At 61.6% G+C, this 16,633-nt stretch overlaps 1 protein-coding gene across 1 annotated transcript; it reads right to left on the bottom strand.

Moving 5' to 3' along the window:
* Positions 1-987: 987 nt before the first annotated feature.
* Positions 988-16,408, bottom strand: LOC100091694 (polyadenylate-binding protein 2). The gene is given in 10 exon segments (XM_029077797.2): positions 988-1,653; positions 2,609-2,714; positions 2,717-2,759; positions 2,861-2,948; positions 3,698-3,804; positions 3,949-4,016; positions 4,889-5,003; positions 15,108-15,553; positions 15,974-16,054; positions 16,313-16,408. Coding segments are annotated over 8 exon segments (1,005 nt in total). The 5' UTR covers positions 15,546-15,553; positions 15,974-16,054; positions 16,313-16,408; the 3' UTR covers positions 988-1,613.
* Positions 16,409-16,633: the final 225 nt, after the last annotated feature.

Below are 16,633 nucleotides of genomic sequence, written 5' to 3'. Positions count from 1 at the left end.
CTGGGTTCTAATCCCAGCTCCTCCACCTGTATGCTTGTGTGACCTTGGACAAGTCACTTCACTTCTCTGTGCCTGTTACCTCCTCTATAAAATGGGGATTGAGATCGTGCGCCCCACGAGGGAGAAGGGACCGTGCCCCCATGTGTCTGTATCCGCCTCGGCGCTTATACGGTGCCTTGGCGTAAAATGGGGATTAAGACTGAGCCCCACGTGGGACGGCGTCCGACCCGATAACCTTGTCTCTCCCCCAGCACCCGGCACGTACTGAGCGCTTAACAAATACCATCATCAGTCAACAAATACCATCAACCTGGGGGCCAAGGACTGTTGTACTTTCCAGCTGGTCTGGCTCATCTCCAGAACCAACCTTGGCACGTCGGTTTAGCACCATCACAGGGCACAGAGGAGCAGGCCCGTTTCTGGGGCAACCAGAAAGCCCTCGCCCAGGTTGGGCCGGGACCACCCTGCAGATGAGGGGGCAGCTACCGGGCACAGGTCGTGTTACCAGGACGGTGTCCCTCACACGTGCACAGCGTGACGTAGTCGGCTCTTTTCCGGTCTTGCTTCCGTACAGCCCTATCCAATGCCCGGCCTGGCCCCATCCGACACCCCGCCTGCCACTCCACCTCTCCCCGCCCCGTCCCGTCCTCAAGTGACGGCTCCCGCGGTCCTACTTTCAAAAAACATTTTATTTATTCATAACATGTTTAAAAAAAAAAATCCTCCCTCCCCCTGGAAATACCTAAAAAAATAAACAAAATCCACACCCCCCACCCTGCCCCAGCCCCACCTCTCCCACCCTCTCCGAATCCAAAAGGAAAAAGGAAAAGAAATATTAAAAGAAAAAGAGGGGGAAAAAAATAATAATAACCCAAACCCCCCGAACAAGGCGGTGCACTCCCCCAGAGAGGGGGGGAGTTTACACTGGAGCCGCTGGGAGCGGAACGAGGACCTTCCGGCTACAGAAACCTGCAAAGAAAGACACTCGAAACAGAAACAGAAACACAAAACGGAAACAAAATCGATCACCAAGGAATCTTTGGGCGTGGGGCAGGGAGCCGCGGGTGGAACAGACGAGAGGGGGGCCTGGCCGGGGGTGGGGGGGAGGCAGGCAGGAGCAGGAGGAGGGAGGGGAAGGGGGCGGAGGGGAGAAGAAGGAAGAGATGGGGGGGGGGGGTAACAAGCAGAACAATTTGGTGTCCTTCCAGAGCCCTGGGCCACGGCCCCCTCCCCCTGGCCTCTGCCCTCACCACCCTGAGCAGCCCCCGCCGGGTCGGGGGTGGGGGGGAGGGAGGGATGGGGAGAGGGAGGCGGAGGGGGGCGGGAAGCGGCTTGCAGTCGAAACGCGTCCGTGGAGAAGCCCCAGAGAGGGAGCCGCCCCTGCCCCGCTCCCCGGGCACCCCCCGCTCCCCACCAGTAGCAGGTCCCTCCTCAGCAGAGTTAGTTATGGGATTTTCCCCCCTTCCACAGTATCGCTCTCTTTTTTCTTTTTTTTTTTTTTAAATATTTTTTTTCCATCAAGGTCATCTTCTTTTTTCCTCTTTTTTTTTTTTTAATTCTTTTTTTTACTTATTTATTTTTTTTTCCTCTCCTCCTAATACACACTTTTTTTTTTAGTAAGGGGAATACCATGACGTCGCTCTAGCCCGGCCCCTGGAAGAAAGAAGGAGAGTCATGTTTTAACCCAGCCACCCCGTCTCAGCGCTCCCGGGTCCCCGGCCGCCACCGCCGCCCGCACCCCCCCCCAGGCCCCGCCGACTCCTCCATCTCTGCCACGGCTTCCGTCGGCTTCCCAACCCGTGATCTGGAGAGGGGGGACGGGGACGGTCTTCAGACCCCTGAAACCTTCAAACCCAGTAGAGGTCCAGGCATGAGGGAAAGCAGAGGTGGTGGGAAAGGGAAGAGTTAAGTCACCCCCAGGACTCCCAAATGGGCGACAGCAAAGCGGGTTGCGGGAAAGCTGGAGGGGATGGGGTTCTCAGTAGAGAATGGGGGCAGGCACCAGCAGCCCAAATGGGGAGGGGGGGGAGGTCCATGGAGGGTCCGAGAAGGAAAAAGGGGGTGGGGGGCAGATGGAGAAGGAAAAGTGCCCTCCGGACACAAGCTGGAGCACGGCAACCCCCAATCCCACCCTCGCGGCGTTGGAGAATTCGCTTTCCGACAACCCCCAGGCCTAGCTACCGTGGTGGCCTTGTCGATCCCCGGTGGGCCGGGAGGGCTCCCACACCTTCCCCGTCACCTCAGCCTCCCAAGAAGCCCGGGACACAAAGTCCTCGGGGACCAGGTCGCCCCGGTGGGGACACCAGCGGAAATGGGCAATTGCACGGGGTGGGAGCCGGCCCCATCGACCAGGTCTGCCTGGTAACACTCCGCCCTAGCAGAGGGAGGGAGGGAGGGCAAGGAGGGTCCCAGGAGACTAACCTCAAAGAGAGGGCACAACCCCCTCCCTCCCAGCCCACCTCCCACAGCCGGGGCCGAACGTGGGGGAGAGAGGGGTGGACAGGCCCTCCCGGAGCGGAGGGGCAGGGCGGCGAGGGGGAGCGGGGCCCAGCCCACGCGCCGGGTGAGGCCCGAGGCGCGTGGAGGGGAGGAGCCCATCTATCCTGACCTGTAGACGCGACCCCGGGGCCTGCTGTTGAAGCCGCTGTAGAAGCGGGCGCGGGAGCTGCTGTAGTTGGTGGCTCGGGCCCGGAAGCGGGCACGGGGGAACCCCGGTCTGTAGTGCTGATCCCCGGCCGGTTGGTCCGTTTCGGTATCACCTGCGGACGGGGGGGGGGGGGGGCGGGAGGCGGGTCAGGAGGGGCGGGAGGGCGGCCTGCCTTCAGTGACCCGAGACAGCCGCCGAGGGCGCGGGGCTCACCTTGATCTGTCGTCCTCTGAAGAGAGACTCGTCTAAGGCCATGGACGTCCTCACTGATTCTTTGTCGGAAAATTCAATGTACGCGAACCTGGCCGGAGAGGACAGGATCACCCTGAGTTCATCCTCTCAGCATTAGACCTAAAACACGAGACTGCCAAAACTGACCCGCTTTTTGGTTGTCGGGTTTATTTTAAATGGTGTTTATGCACTCACTACGTAGCCAGCACTACACTAAGCGCTGGGGTAGGTACCCAAAAAATCAGTTTGGACACAGCAAGGTCCCACGTGGGGCTCGCAGTCTTCATCCCCATTTTACTCTGAGGTAACAGTTAAGTCATGCAGCAGACAAGTGGCGGAGCCAGAATTAGAACCCAGGTTCTCATATTCCCAGCCCCGTGCTCCTCCCGCTTCTTCTCCAACTCCTTCTAACTCCATTATCCTACTCCAACCACTCAGCCACGCTGCGCTGCAGAATAAGTGTCTCATAGACATTTGGACCGAAAGCTCACCGTGGGCTTACGACGTCCACCAGCTCTGTTGAACTCTACTCTCCCAAGCACTTAATACGGTGCTCTGTACGCAATAAGCGCTCAATAAATACGACCGATGATAAATACTGTTGACTACGAGTGCTGGGGAAAGGACAACGCACCCTGCCCGCAAGGAAATGGCGAAGACGGGCGCAGATATCTACAAACAAGGAGATGCATTTTGCCCAACTGTCCATTCCGAGCGCCGAGTCCAGTGCTCTGCACATGGTAAGCGCTCGATAAAGACTGCTGACGAGGGCGTGACCCAGTGGGAGGCTAGACCCCCCCCGCCCGCCCCCACGCTCACCCCTTGGGATGTCCGCTGAACTTGTCGCAGAGGATGGTGACCCGGTTGACCGAGCCGCAGCCGTGAAAATGGGCTTCCAGCTCCTCCGCGGTCGCGCCGTAGTCCACCTGGGCGGAGAGAGCGCGCATCATGGGGGCGTTGGGGCCGCCAGCGTACCTCAGTTCCCGGCCCCCACGGCCCGGAACCTGCCCCATCATACTGGGCGCATACTGGGCGGGCATGGGAACCATACTGGGAACCAGCATACTCACATTGCCCACGTAGATGGAGCGCGCATCTGCCTCCATCTTCTCCTCAATCGACATGATTACCGGGCCAGCTGAGGGTCAGAGCAAAAGAGTCAGAGAGGGGGATGTCGCCCTTCACTCCACGGCAGCCCCCCACCCAGCACCCAAGGGAACTGAAAAGGGGGCGGGGCGGGGGGGTCCCCCCCTGAAGCTGTAGATCATCTGTCACCGAGCAAGCGAGACCGGCAGTCAGTCGATCGTATTTATTGAGCGCTTACTGTACGCAGAGCCCTGTTCTAAGCCCGCTATAACAAGCGGCATAGGGGAAAGAGCACGACTGTAAGCCCATCAAGGGCAGGAACTTGTCTCCGTTACCGATCTGTCCATTCCAAGCGCCGAGTACAGTGCTCTGCACATAGTAAGCGCTCAATAAATACTAGTGAATGAATGGCAGAGGTCCTGGGTTCTAATCCCGGCCCCGCCACTGATCAGCTGTGTGACTTTGGGCAAGTCACTTCTCTGTGCCCTCATCCGCAAAATGGGGACGAAGACTGTGAGCCTCACGTGGGACAGCCTGATGATCCTGTATCAACCCCAGCGCTCAGAACGGCGCTCTGCACATAAGGAAGCGCTTAATCATTCCTATTATTACCTTCTCTGCCCACAACGAGCTTGCAGTCTAGAAAACGAGCTTATAGGGTAGCAAGACCTCCACTCGGAAGGCCCAGGCGTGGAATCGGTCTAGCAGGGCCGCTTTGGCAGGGGGAGGCGAGGCGGTGAAGGAAAAGTACGGGATGCCCCCTTTTCTCTGACCTCAAGGTAGGGTCCGGCTGGCCCACCCCAAGAGGGGTTCCGGGGCATCTCCGTCACCCGGCTCTCGCCCGCTCGGTCCCCATGTGTCGGGGGGGCATGTGGCGAGTCCGCCCGCCCGCCCCCAACCCCCCCCAGCTGCCGGCTCCCTCACCGTTGCCCGGGGGCGGACTCATGTTCATCTGTTTCTCCACTTCATTCTGCAGCTCCTTCAGCTTCTCGGCCTCCTCTTCCATCTCCCGCACTCGGGCCTTGATCGCCTCCAGCTCCTGCAGGGGATCGGAGGAGTGGGAGTTTAGAAAGGGCCGTGCCCTCCTCGGTGAGAGCCGGGAAGGGGCCGGTCCCTCGGAGGGGGAGGCCCGTGAGGGGGTTCGGGGTGCCGAGCGCCGTACTGAGCACTTGGGGAGAGTTCCAGACAGTTTGGGCTCATCTGTGAAATGGGGATGAAGACCGCGAGCCCCATGTGGGACAACCTGATGACCTCGTATCTACCCCAGCGCTTAGAGCGGTGCCTGGCTCAAAGGGAGCGCTTAACAAACACCGTTATTATCATTATTACGAGACTCCCGTACTGAGCGCTGGGGAGAGGAGACGCGAGACCCAACAGACACGTCTGGGGCCCACGAGGGTGTTTACAGGGTGCTCAGCGCTGTACTGAGCGCTTAGGGGGAGTATGAAACTGGAGACTCGGCCGGCACGGTCGGAGTCCACGGGGGGATTACATGGCCGAGTGCCGTACTGAACGCTGGGGAGCGTACGAGACGACAGGCCCAGCGGACGCGTTCAAAGCCCGCGAGGGGTCTACAGGGTGCCGAGCGCCGTACTGAGCGCCGGGAAAAGTATCGGACGAGAGGCCCAGCAGATGCGTTCAAGGCCCACGAGGGTACCGAGCGCTGTACTGAGCGCCGGGGAGTGTAGGAGGCGACAGGCTCGGCAGACACGTTCGGGGCCCAGGAGGGGATCGATTCCAGGGTGCCGAGCGCTGTGCTGAGCGCCGGGGAGTGTAGGAGACGACAGGCTCGGCAAACACGTTCGGGGCCCAGGAGGGGATCGATTCCAGGGTGCCGAGCGCTGTGCTGAGCGCTGGGGAGCGTAGGAGACGCCAGGCTCGGCAGACTCGCTCCAGGCCACGAGGGGCCTCCGGGGTGCGAGCGCTGTACTGAGCGCTGGGGAGCGTAGGAGACGCCAGGCTCGGCAGCCACGCTCCAGGCCACGAGGGGTCTACGGGGTGCTAGCCTTGTGCTGAGCGCTGGGGAGCGTAGGAGACGCCAGGCTCGGCAGCCGCGCTCCAGGCCACGAGGAGTCTCCGGGGTGCGAGCGCGGTACTGAGCGCCGCGGAGCCCCTGGGGCCGGGCGGGGCGTCCCTCACCGGGTCCTCGATGGCTCCGTCTCCCGGGTCCCCGTCGGCCAGGCCGGGCTCCTCGTCGTCGTCGTGGGCGGCGGGGGCGCCGGGGCCGAGGGCGCCGGGGCCGAGGGCGTTGGGCGCGGCGGCGGCAGCGGCGGCGGCGGCGGCGGCGGCGCCGGGCGCGGGCGGCGGCGGCCCGCGGCCCGGGGGTCGGGGTCGGGGTCGGGCTCGAGGAGCAGCTCCTCCGCCTCCAGCTCGTCCGCCTCCAGCCCGTTGCCGTAGTCGTCGGCGCCGCCCGGGGCCGAAGCCGCCGAAGCCGCCGCCGCCGAAGCCGCCGCCGCCGAAGCCGCCTCCCCCGCCACGGGCGGCGCCCCGCCGGACGCAAGATGGCGGCGGCGCCGGGCCGGGCCGGAGGCTCGGCCGCCCGCGGCCCCCGCGCCCGCCGCGCCCGCGCTCCCGCTCCCGCCCCGCCCGCCGCCATGGCCGCTGCGACTGCGCCCCCGCGCCCGCCCATTGGCCGCCGACGCCCGCCGGCGGCCGCGCCCGTTGGCCGCGCCCCGCGCCCGTCACGCCGCGCCGCCCGCCCATTGGCCCGCCCGCGCCGGGGCCCGCCCCCCGACGCGCCCGCGCGCCGCCGGGGAGCCCTCCCCGACGCGCGCCCGCCATTGGCCGCCCGGCGGCGGGGCCCCGCCCACCCGGGCCGAGGCGCCTGCCGATTGGCCGCGGCCGGGCGGGGGGCGGGGCGCGGGGACACGTGATCGGCCCGGCCCAACCGACGCCCCCGGGCCCCGCCGCGGAGGGGGCCGCGATCACGTGATCGGAGGCCGCGGGCGCCGCCATCTTGCCGGCCCCGACGGCCCACTTGGGGGACCTTGGCCCGGGAAGGGGGACCCTGTTGGTTAAGCCCTTACTGGGTGCGCAGCGCTGTTCTCAGCGCGGGGGGAGAGACAGGGTCCTCACGTGGTCCCCCGTGAGGCTCACAGGCTTCATCCCCATTTGACAGATGAGGTCACTGAGGCCCAGAGAAGTCAAGTGACTTGCCCACAGTCACACAGCCCGGTGGCAGAATAATAATAACCTTGGAATTTGTTAAGCGCTGACTACCTGCGGAGCCCTGTTCTAAGCGCTGGGGGAGAGACAGGGTCATCAGGTCGTCCCCCGTGAGGCTCACAGGCTTCATCCCCATTTGACAGATGAGGTCACTGAGGCCCAGAGAAGTCAAGTGACTTGCCCACAGTCACACAGTTGGAATTTGTTAAGCGCTGACTACCTGCGGAGCCCTGTTCTAAGCGCTGGGGGAGAGACAGGGTCCTCACGTGGTCCCCCGTGAGGCTCACAGGCTTCATCCCCATTTGACAGATGAGGGAACTGAGGCCCAGAGAAGCAAAGGGACTTGCCCACAGTCACACAGTTGGAATTTGTTAAGCGCTGACTACCTGCGGAGCCCTGTTCTAAGCGCTGGGGGAGAGACAGGGTCCTCACGTGGTCCCCCGTGAGGCTCACAGGCTTCATCCCCATTTGACAGATGAGGGAACTGAGGCCCAGAGAAGCAAAGGGACTTGCCCACAGTCACACAGTTGGAATTTGTTAAGCGCTGACTACCTGCGGAGCCCTGTTCTAAGCGCTGGGGGAGAGACAGGGTCATCAGGTCGTCCCCCGTGAGGCTCACAGGCTTCATCCCCATTTGACAGATGAGGGAACTGAGGCACAGAGAAGCAAAGGGACTTGCCCACAGTCACCCAGCTGACAAGTGGCATAACGATAATAATAATAATGTTGGTATTTGTTAAGCGCTTACCATGTGCAGAGCACTGTGCTAAGCGCTGGGGTAGAAACAGGGTCATCAGTTGGCCCCCCGTGAGGCTCCCCGTCTTCATCCCCGTTTTCCAGATGAGGGCACTGAGGCCCAGAAAAGTCAAGTGACTTGCCCACAGTCACCCAGCTGACAAGTGGCAGAGTGGGGATTCGAACCCATGACCTCTGGCTCCCACGCCCAGGCTCTTGCCACTGAGCCAAGCTGCTTCTCAATTATGGTATTTGTTAAGCGCTTACTCTGTACTGAGCACTGTTCTAAGCGCTGGGGTAGATACACGGTCATCAGATTGTCCCACGTGGGGGCTCACGTTTTTTAATCCCCCTTTTTCCACGCGAGGTCACTGAGGGCCAGAGAAGCAAAGTGACTTGCCCAAGGTCACAGCAGACAAGTGGGAGGTCGGGATTAGAACCCGCATCCTCTGGCTCCCAAGCCCAGGCTCTTGCCACTGAGCCACGCTACCGCATCCATCGCCACTGACTCTTAAATCGCTTACCTCTTCGCTCAGGCCGGCAGGATCGGTGTCCTCGACGGGAGCCATTGCTGAGAGGCAGAGGAAGAGAAAAGCTGGAACTAAATTCAATGCTCGTTGCCACAGGAACTTTTTATGGGCCCTTCGCGCTGGGTTAAAATGTGTGAAGACGTTTAATTGAGGCGAGTTATCGCCTCGCTGGCAACTCCACCCCAAGATTCAATTCCCCTTTCGACCCCCGTTCGTCAACCCGGAGCTTCTCAACTGCGTCCATGTTGATCCTCTCCGTGCTTCCCTCTTTCAGAGCTCACTCTCTAAATAATGATAATTAGGATATTTGTTAAGCGCTTACTCTGTGCCGAGCACTGTTCTAAGCGCTGGGGGAGGTACGGGGTCAACAGGTGGTCCCACGTGGGGCTCACGTTTTTAAGCAAAGGACGGGTGGCTGGGGTCACGGATAGCTGTTGCAGCGATTTTTAAGGAGCTTTCTGGTGCTCAAGAAGGTACGATAGCAACGGCAGCAAAATACAAGCGGCTGACCAGTGGAAAGAGCCCGGGCTTGGGAGTCAGAGGTCCCGGGTTTGAATCCCGGCTCTGCCACTCGTCCGCTAGTCGCTTCACTTCTCTGGGCCTCAGTTCTCTCATCTGTCAAATGGGGATGAAGACTGTGAGCCTCACGTGGGACGACCTGATGACCCTGGATCTCCCCCAGCGCTTAGAACAGTGCTCTGCACCCAGTAAGCGCTTAACAAATACCAACATTATTGTTATTAAAATCTGGCAAAAGTTCGAAGGAGGCCAAGAGGCTGGCGGCCCGGTACTTGTCCAGCTCGACCGCTAATGGTGGAGAGATGAAAAACTGAAACAGTTTACAGCAGGGGGTTGTAGAACTTTTCCCAGCGGCCGATAAGGCTCAAAGATAGTTTTGGGACAACCGTGTCTGATTGTTGTATTTCTTTATTGTTATAGTATACGTTTATTGTTATATTGTGCCCTCCCAATTGCTTAGTGCAGTGCTCTGCGCACAGTAAGCGCTCAATAGATACAACCGACTGACCTCTCCCCAGCCCTTCGCCTGCTGGATTTAGATGGGCGATAAACCCCTGACGTGCCCAGGGATTTCTGCTAAGCCACGTTGATACGGCGGAGAGTTGTCTGACACGAAGCCGAGATCAAGGCCCATCTAGATCGCAAATTCGCCCCTAGACCGTAAGGTCGTCGAGGGCAGGGAGCGCGGCGGTTATATTGCACTCTCCCCCGCGCTCAGTACAACGCTCAGCGCCCAATAAATGACCGACTGACCCGGAAGTAGCACCCCTAAGGCTTCTCCAGGGTGGCTTTAACTTCAGTCCTTTGACTGCTGGATTTAGATGGGCCATAAACTCCTGACGCATACACAGGAATTTCTGCTAAACAATAAGCCGCATGGATACGGCGGACGGACGTGTGTCCGACAGAAAGCCGAGATCAAGGCCCCTCTAGACTGTAAATTTGTCGGAGGCAGAGCTATTCTCCCGAGCGCTTAGCACGGAGCTCTGAGCAAGGTAAGCGCTCAATAAAGACATTAAATGGAGCCCGGATCTTCCCACCGCCTGCTAGGAAGCGGAGCTGCTGCTGGCTAAAGTCTCCGGGTGGAAGGATTGCCCTTCTGGCTCCAACGGGAGAGCCAAATTAAAACACGACCGCCGCCATACTCGGTCGGAACAATGCCAACGTAGCCCCGTGTCCTGTTCCCGCCAGCGAGCCCTTCTGCCGGTCTGGTGGACAAGGCCCCGCGCTGGGAGCTGGAAGACCGGGGTTCTAGTCCCAGTCCTACCAAAAATGAAAAAACAGGGGTTCGGGCCGCCCGAGTGCCTTGTGACCTCGCGTTCCTGCCTGTCGTCGAACCCGTCGCGGCCGGGATGGAGCTAGAGTGAAAATGAGAGGTGTAAAGCGATGCTTCCCGTTCCAGACACCGTAATCCACAGAAGCAGCGTGGCCGAGTGGAAAGAGCATGGGTCTGGGAGTCAGCGGACCTGGGTTCTAATCTGCCACGCGTCCGCTGTGTGACCTTAGGTAAGTCACTTCCCTTCCTCTGTGCCTCGGTTACCTCAACTGTAAAATGGGGATCAAGACCGGGAGCCCCATGTGGGACACGGGGCTGCGTCCAACCTGATCATCACATACCTACCCAGCGCTTAGAAGAGTCCTTGGCACATAGTAAGCGCTTAACAAATACCACACATTATGATAATCCGTTCCCGTGCCCAGGTCCTCGCTCCTGAAATCTCAGGACGGAGGCTCACGGCCCATCCCTTTTCCATCGCCGTCCCGACAGTGGCGACGGCGGGGGGCAAAAGTTGGAGGAGCTGCTTGATGGTTCCTCCGGGACATCCGACCTGTTGGTGCCAATCCATCTTAAAGCAGCGGGGTGGTCTAGTATCTAGAACCCGGGCCTGGGAGTCGGAGGGAGCCGGGTTCTAATCCTGGCTCTGCCGCTCGTCTGCGGGCAAGCCACCTGGCTTCTCTGGGCCTCGGTTCCCTCATCTGTAAAATGGGGATCTGGAGCCTTTACGTGGGACGGGGGGGGCTCTGTCCAACCCGACCGTCTACCCCAGCGCTTAGTACGGCACCCGGGCCATAGTAAGCGCTTAATAGATACCACAATTATTATTATCTCAAAATTCCTCTGCCCTCCGGGGATGGACAGGGACCCATCCCTCCACCCTGGGTTTGGAGGCCACAGACCTGCTCAGTTGGTCTCATTAAACTGGTAGGTTTTATTCTTTTACATTTTTAATACAGCCAGTACATATTACACAAAAATAAAAGTCAAATGAACCCGGTATTTATAAATTATTAAATAAAAATACAGGAATATATTTATATTTATATAACTTTTTCTTTTAAACTAGCCAAGTCCATTCTCGCGCCGCTTTTTACTTGGAAAAAGAAGAAAACAATGAGTGTGTCCTGTGTGGGGGCGAGGGTCGGAAGCGGGGCGAAGGGGAGAGAGAGCGGGCGCTCCCTGAGCCGAGCCGCCCCCCGTCACCGTCACCCCGCCTCACCCGTGGCCCGAGCAAAGCCCCGTGAGCTCTAGGTAGCGGGAAGCGGGAAACGGACGCCCCGGCCTCTCTGGCTGTTTCATCTTTTGACCCGAAAAAATAAAATAAAATAAAAATAAATGGCACCTGGAGGTTGTAGGTCCTTTTCCCCTTTTTACAAAACGGATTAAAAACTTGGGAGCCGCGTCCGGCCCGCGTTACCTGGGAGTCGGTGGTCGAGTTGAAGGGAACAGGCCGGAAGGCCCTGGGGTTTCTTGGTCTTTGAACTGCCAGATTTTCCCTGGCGGGAGCCCACCACCCTGGAGGGTTTCCCCTGCCTCTGCATTTGGGAAGGGGAAATGGGTACAAACCCGCCCCGGGGGGCGGTGGCGGTGGGGTGGGGGGGTGGGGAGGGAGAGTCCCCACCGGGAGCTGAGCCTCGGCTCCTCTGAAAGGCAACCTCTGGAGCCCGCCTCCCGGTGCGGGAGAAGTTTGGCAGCTTCGTTTTTTTTCCCATTACCTCTGGTCCCTGGGAGCCGGGGAGGGTGGAGGAGCTCTGGGCTGCGTCGATGTGGGGGGGTGGGAGGGGTGGTGGAGGAGAGAGGTCTGGGTCGGGGAGGAGAGGAGCACAAGACTCTAGTTGATCTCGGTCTCTCCATCGGCAGCCCCCTCTCCGACAGGATGGCGAACCCACAGAAGGCTCTGGGGCGGGGGGTCGGCCAGCCTGCCCCCGTGGCTCGGCAAGGAGGCTCCCCTCCCCTCCGGCAGGCCTCAAAAGCAAAAGTTTGGATTAAACACCTGAGGCCAAGGTTGGTCCCAACAAATGCCACATTCTGGAACCAAGTACAGTCTCCGTCCAGAAGAGACGACTGTGTGTGTTTTTGTTGTTTTTTTTGTGTGTTTTTTTTTTGTGGACGAGCGGTCGGCGCTCTAGATCACAGGCCGGGCTCTGGAGTACATAGGGTGGTCTGGAGTCGGCGTTTGAGCAGCAATTTTAGCACCTTGGGAAGTGCAGCAGCAAGGTCTAGCTTGGGGGAAGTAGCCGAAGTGAAAAGTTACTTCTCCCAAAGAGAGAGTTGGGTTCTGGATCCGTTGCAGGTATTTTCTGGATTTCTTTTTTTTTTTGGTGGGGGGAGGGGGAGGGGGAGAGGGGTTCTACTCCACCCTCTGGGGTACAGTCGAGTGAGACCCACCTACCCGCCCGGCTTCGCCTCCACGTTTTCCGATCTCGCCGCGCACTCTAGAACCCGCCCGCCGGGCCCTTAATCCAGCAGCGGCCTCGCCCGCTGCTCGGAATGGGCTGGATTCTACCGCCCGCCTCCCCCTCCCTCGGAGTTGGGAACGCCGACTCAATCCCACGGAGCCCCGGGGTCCGGAATCCGGGTCCGGGAACCCCGGTCCGCGTTAGTGTTCTCGACCCCCGCTCCAGGAGGGACCGCTTCTGCCCTCGGGTAGTGCGTCGGCATTGGCGGGGGCGTTCCGGGGTGAGGAGGGTTTTTGGGGGGTGGCCCTGCCGGCCTCCGCAGCCGCGCCGTCCAGTCAAAGCCCCCCACGGGGCAGCAGCAAGGACGGCAGGCAAGGATGGGGGGAGGAGGGCTCGGCTAGAGCCCGGCCCCCCCACCCCGCCGGACCCGCTCCCCCACGCTGTTCCCAGCTGGGCGGGCCCCTTACCTACACACTCACTCTCACACCCTGACACCCATCCCTAACCAGAGCCGTGTACACCACCCCCTCCCCGTCCCGACAGACATTTCTTTTCCTGGTCTCCTACCCTGGTCTTCCCAGCCTTGGTGCCGTTGGCTGTGACTCCGGCCCGCCCCGTTCCGTCCCCCCGCACCCACGCCTTAGAGCGTCTCATCCGGCCGGGTCCCCCGCGGGAAACCGGAGTCACGCCCGGGGGAGGACCGGACCGTAGGCCCAGGCTCGAGGACCAATCGGGTCAAACGGGCAGGGCCGGGCCGCCCCTCGGGTCCCCGGGCCTGCCTCCCCGCCTGCCCTCCCCTGTCCGTTTAGAGCCGGGACCCGGCCGGGAAAGCCGTGGAGAGAGGACCTCGGGTACCCGGGTCCCCGCGGCACATCCCCTCCCGGAAATGGGCCCGGAACCCCGGACCTGGGTCCGACCCAGCGAGCGGAGGCCCGGGGCTGTGCCGGGCGGACGGGGAAATTTTTTTGGGCCCGGGCAGGGCTCTCTGACCTGAATCTTCTGCTCTGACCCCCTCCCGTAACGCCCCCCGCCCCCGGCCCCGACCTACCGGTGCGTCCCTCCCGTCTCTCCGGCTCTACCTCCTCTCTCCCCCGGGCTCCCTCACGTCTCCCGCTCCTCACTTTCCCTATCCCACCCCCCCATCACCCCACCCCCACTCTTTCTCTCCCAAGTCCACCCCATCCCCCCGTCACTGGCCTAGCTCTCCGGGGGCTCTCCCCACCCCCCCCTGCTCTCCTTGCCCAGAGGCCGCTCCGGACTCCTCGTCCGGGCCGGGCGCTCACTTGCTCGCGAAGAAGGCCCCGACGGTCACCAGGGCTCCCAGCGCCACGGCCCCCGTCAGCACGGTCCGGACGGAGGCCCAGTTGCCCTCCCGCAGGCGCCGGGCGTCCTCCAGGGCCCCGTCCCCGTACAGGGCCGTGAACTCCGCCTGTGGGAGAAGCGGGGAGAAGGGAGGAGGGATGGGGGCAGGAAGAGGAGGAGGAAGAGGAAGAGATCCAGTTCTGTCCTCTCCCCAGCTTGTCTGTCTTCCCCTCTAGACAGTAAGCTCACTGTGGGCAGGAAATGTGTCTGTTGTATTTCACCGTGGGCAGGGAATATGTCTGTTATATTGCTGTCTCCCAAGTGCTTAGTACAATGCTCTGCACACAGAAGGCATTCAATGAATGACTGACCGACTGACCCCTGGCTCTGCCCCACAGCTCATCTCCACCCACCGCCAGAGACCCCAACTCTTCATTTTGCTCCTCTAGACTCTAAGCTCGTTATGGGCGGGGAATGCGTCTCCCAACTCCGTCATTTATATTACACTCTCCCAAATGCTCAGTACGGAGCTCTGCCCTCGGTAAGCGCCCAATAAATACGATGGACTGATTTTGACTGCGGGGCCAAGACCTTTCTGGAGGGGGAAATTGGGCGGGGCTTGGGAGCAGTAGGCCGACTCCAAAAAGTCAGCGAGACCAGGTTCTCCTCAGAAGCTGGCATGGAAATGGAAATCGTCACCGTAATAATAATACCAAAGATAATGACCACGGGGGCATTTTTGTTAAGCGCTTCCCACGTGCCAAGCACTGGAGCAGATACGAGAGACACAACGCGGGGCTTTGACTTCAGAGCCAAGAGAGCTGGGCCGGGTGAGGTGAGGAGACCCCATCTGGGGCTGTGTCCCAACGGGTTTGCTTGGATCCACCCCAGCGGTCGGTACAGGGTCCGGAACATGGTAAGCGCTTAACAAATACCTTTATTGGCCTCCCTCTAGACTGTGGGCGGGATATGTGTCCGTTGATTGCTTCGTACAGTGCTCTGCACGCAGCAAGTGCAAACTGAATGAATGAGACCGGCTCAAAGGTGAGCGGAGGGGGGTTCCGGCTGGAAGCCGAAAGGGCGGGAAGACGGGGCTTTCCCCTAAATGCTAATATTACGAGGAGGCGATGACCCCACCGTCCCCCCCCCCCGCAAACCCAGAGTCCAACCGGGCCCTCCCCCACGGCCCCCGGGGAGGCGAGGGTGGCCCTTACCCAGCCCCCGCTGCTGCGGATCCAGTCGGCCAGCTGGGTGTCCAGGTAGGCCACCATCCAGTCCTGCACCTGCCCCACCAGGGGCTCCATCTCCTTGTTGACGCTCTCGGCGCAGAGCGCGGCCCCGAACACGAAGAAGGCCACCAGCCGGCCCCAGTTGGGCCCCCCCTGGAAGAGCTCGTCCGACACCTGGGTGAAGCGCTGCTGGGCCGAGCCGGGCGTCACGTGCAGCTGGGACGCCAAGTCCGAGAAGGCCCGCCGGAAGCGTGACTCGAACTCGTCCCCGGCGGCCCGCATGGCCCGGTGCAGGGGCTGGGCCGGGGGGCCCTCCCCGGGCCCGGCCCCGCAGGCGAAGCCCTTCTGCCGCAGCTTGTAGCCCACAAAGTCCGCCACCAGGGCCCGGGTGTCTGAGACCGAGGCCGGGGCCGGGGTCGCCATCCGGGGGGCTGCAGGACAGCGGGGTGGGGGAGGCCGTGGAGGGGCGTCAGGAGGGCTGCCGGGGGGCCTGGAGGGGCAGGGGGCAAGACAGCAGGGCTGAGGGGGCCGACTGGCGGGGGAGGGGAGAATTCCGGGCACTTGGCATGAGACCCAAACCAGGCCGAAGAGGTAAATCGGCTTTTTCCGTGGAGCCAACGGCGTGGGCACTTTTTGGAACGAGGATGGCAGTCCGCCCCGCCTGGACCGGAAGGCTGAGCCGAGCAGGAGAGAGGGAGTTGAGGGGGGGAGGAAGAGGATGGAGCTGCAGACATGGGGGGGGGGGGGGTAGGGGGCTGGGACCCTGCCCCCACCCCCAGGATCTCGGAGGGGAGAGTTCCGGGGGAGAGTGGGACGGGGCAGCAGCCCGAGGGGTGGGGGTGGGCACTCACCTCTTCGGGGGCGCTCCTAGGACACAGCCTGGCAGCTGCAGCCCGCCCCGGGGCCTTTCATCCTCAATCCGGGGCTGCACCCTGGAGAGGGGGTGGGAGAGAAGAGATATTTGAGGGGGGCCCGGGGAGCCATTTGGGGTGCCCAGGCCTACCCCCCCACCACCGCCCCCTTGCCAGCTGTCTAATAGCTGCTCTCCCCCGGCGGGCAAGCCTGGGGGTGGGGAGGCCGCGCCCCACAAACCCTCCTCCCCTTTTCCCTCTCCCCAAGTCCTCCTCCTCCTCCTCCCTCTGCCTTTCCCCCCCCCCCCTCCCCTCGGTCCGCCGGGTGACGGCTCTCACGGGTCAGGCCGCTCCCAGGGCTAGATCTAGGCAGCTTCCTGGTGCAGGAGCAGCAGCGGAGAGGGGAGGGAGGAGGAGGAGGAGGAGGAGGACAGGGAGGGGGAGAGGGAGGAGGAGGGGAGAAGGGAAGGGAGGAGAGGGCCCGGCGCCTGGTGATGATGGGGCAGAGGGATGCGTCCAGAGCTGAGGGGCGGAGGACAAGGGGAGGGAGCAGGGAGGAGGAAAAGGAGGAGCAGGGAGAGGGAGGAGACAGGAAGGAGCTGGAAGAGGGACTGGGCTCAACTTGGAGCCAGCTGGAGGGGGACGGATGCGCCGGAGGGG

Source organism: Ornithorhynchus anatinus, chromosome 13 (genome assembly GCF_004115215.2).
Source record: "Ornithorhynchus anatinus isolate Pmale09 chromosome 13, mOrnAna1.pri.v4, whole genome shotgun sequence".
In the NCBI taxonomy this organism is placed as follows: Eukaryota; Metazoa; Chordata; class Mammalia; order Monotremata; family Ornithorhynchidae; genus Ornithorhynchus; species Ornithorhynchus anatinus.
Note: the sequence above shows the minus strand (reverse complement) of the source record. Positions and strands in the feature narration are given on the sequence as shown.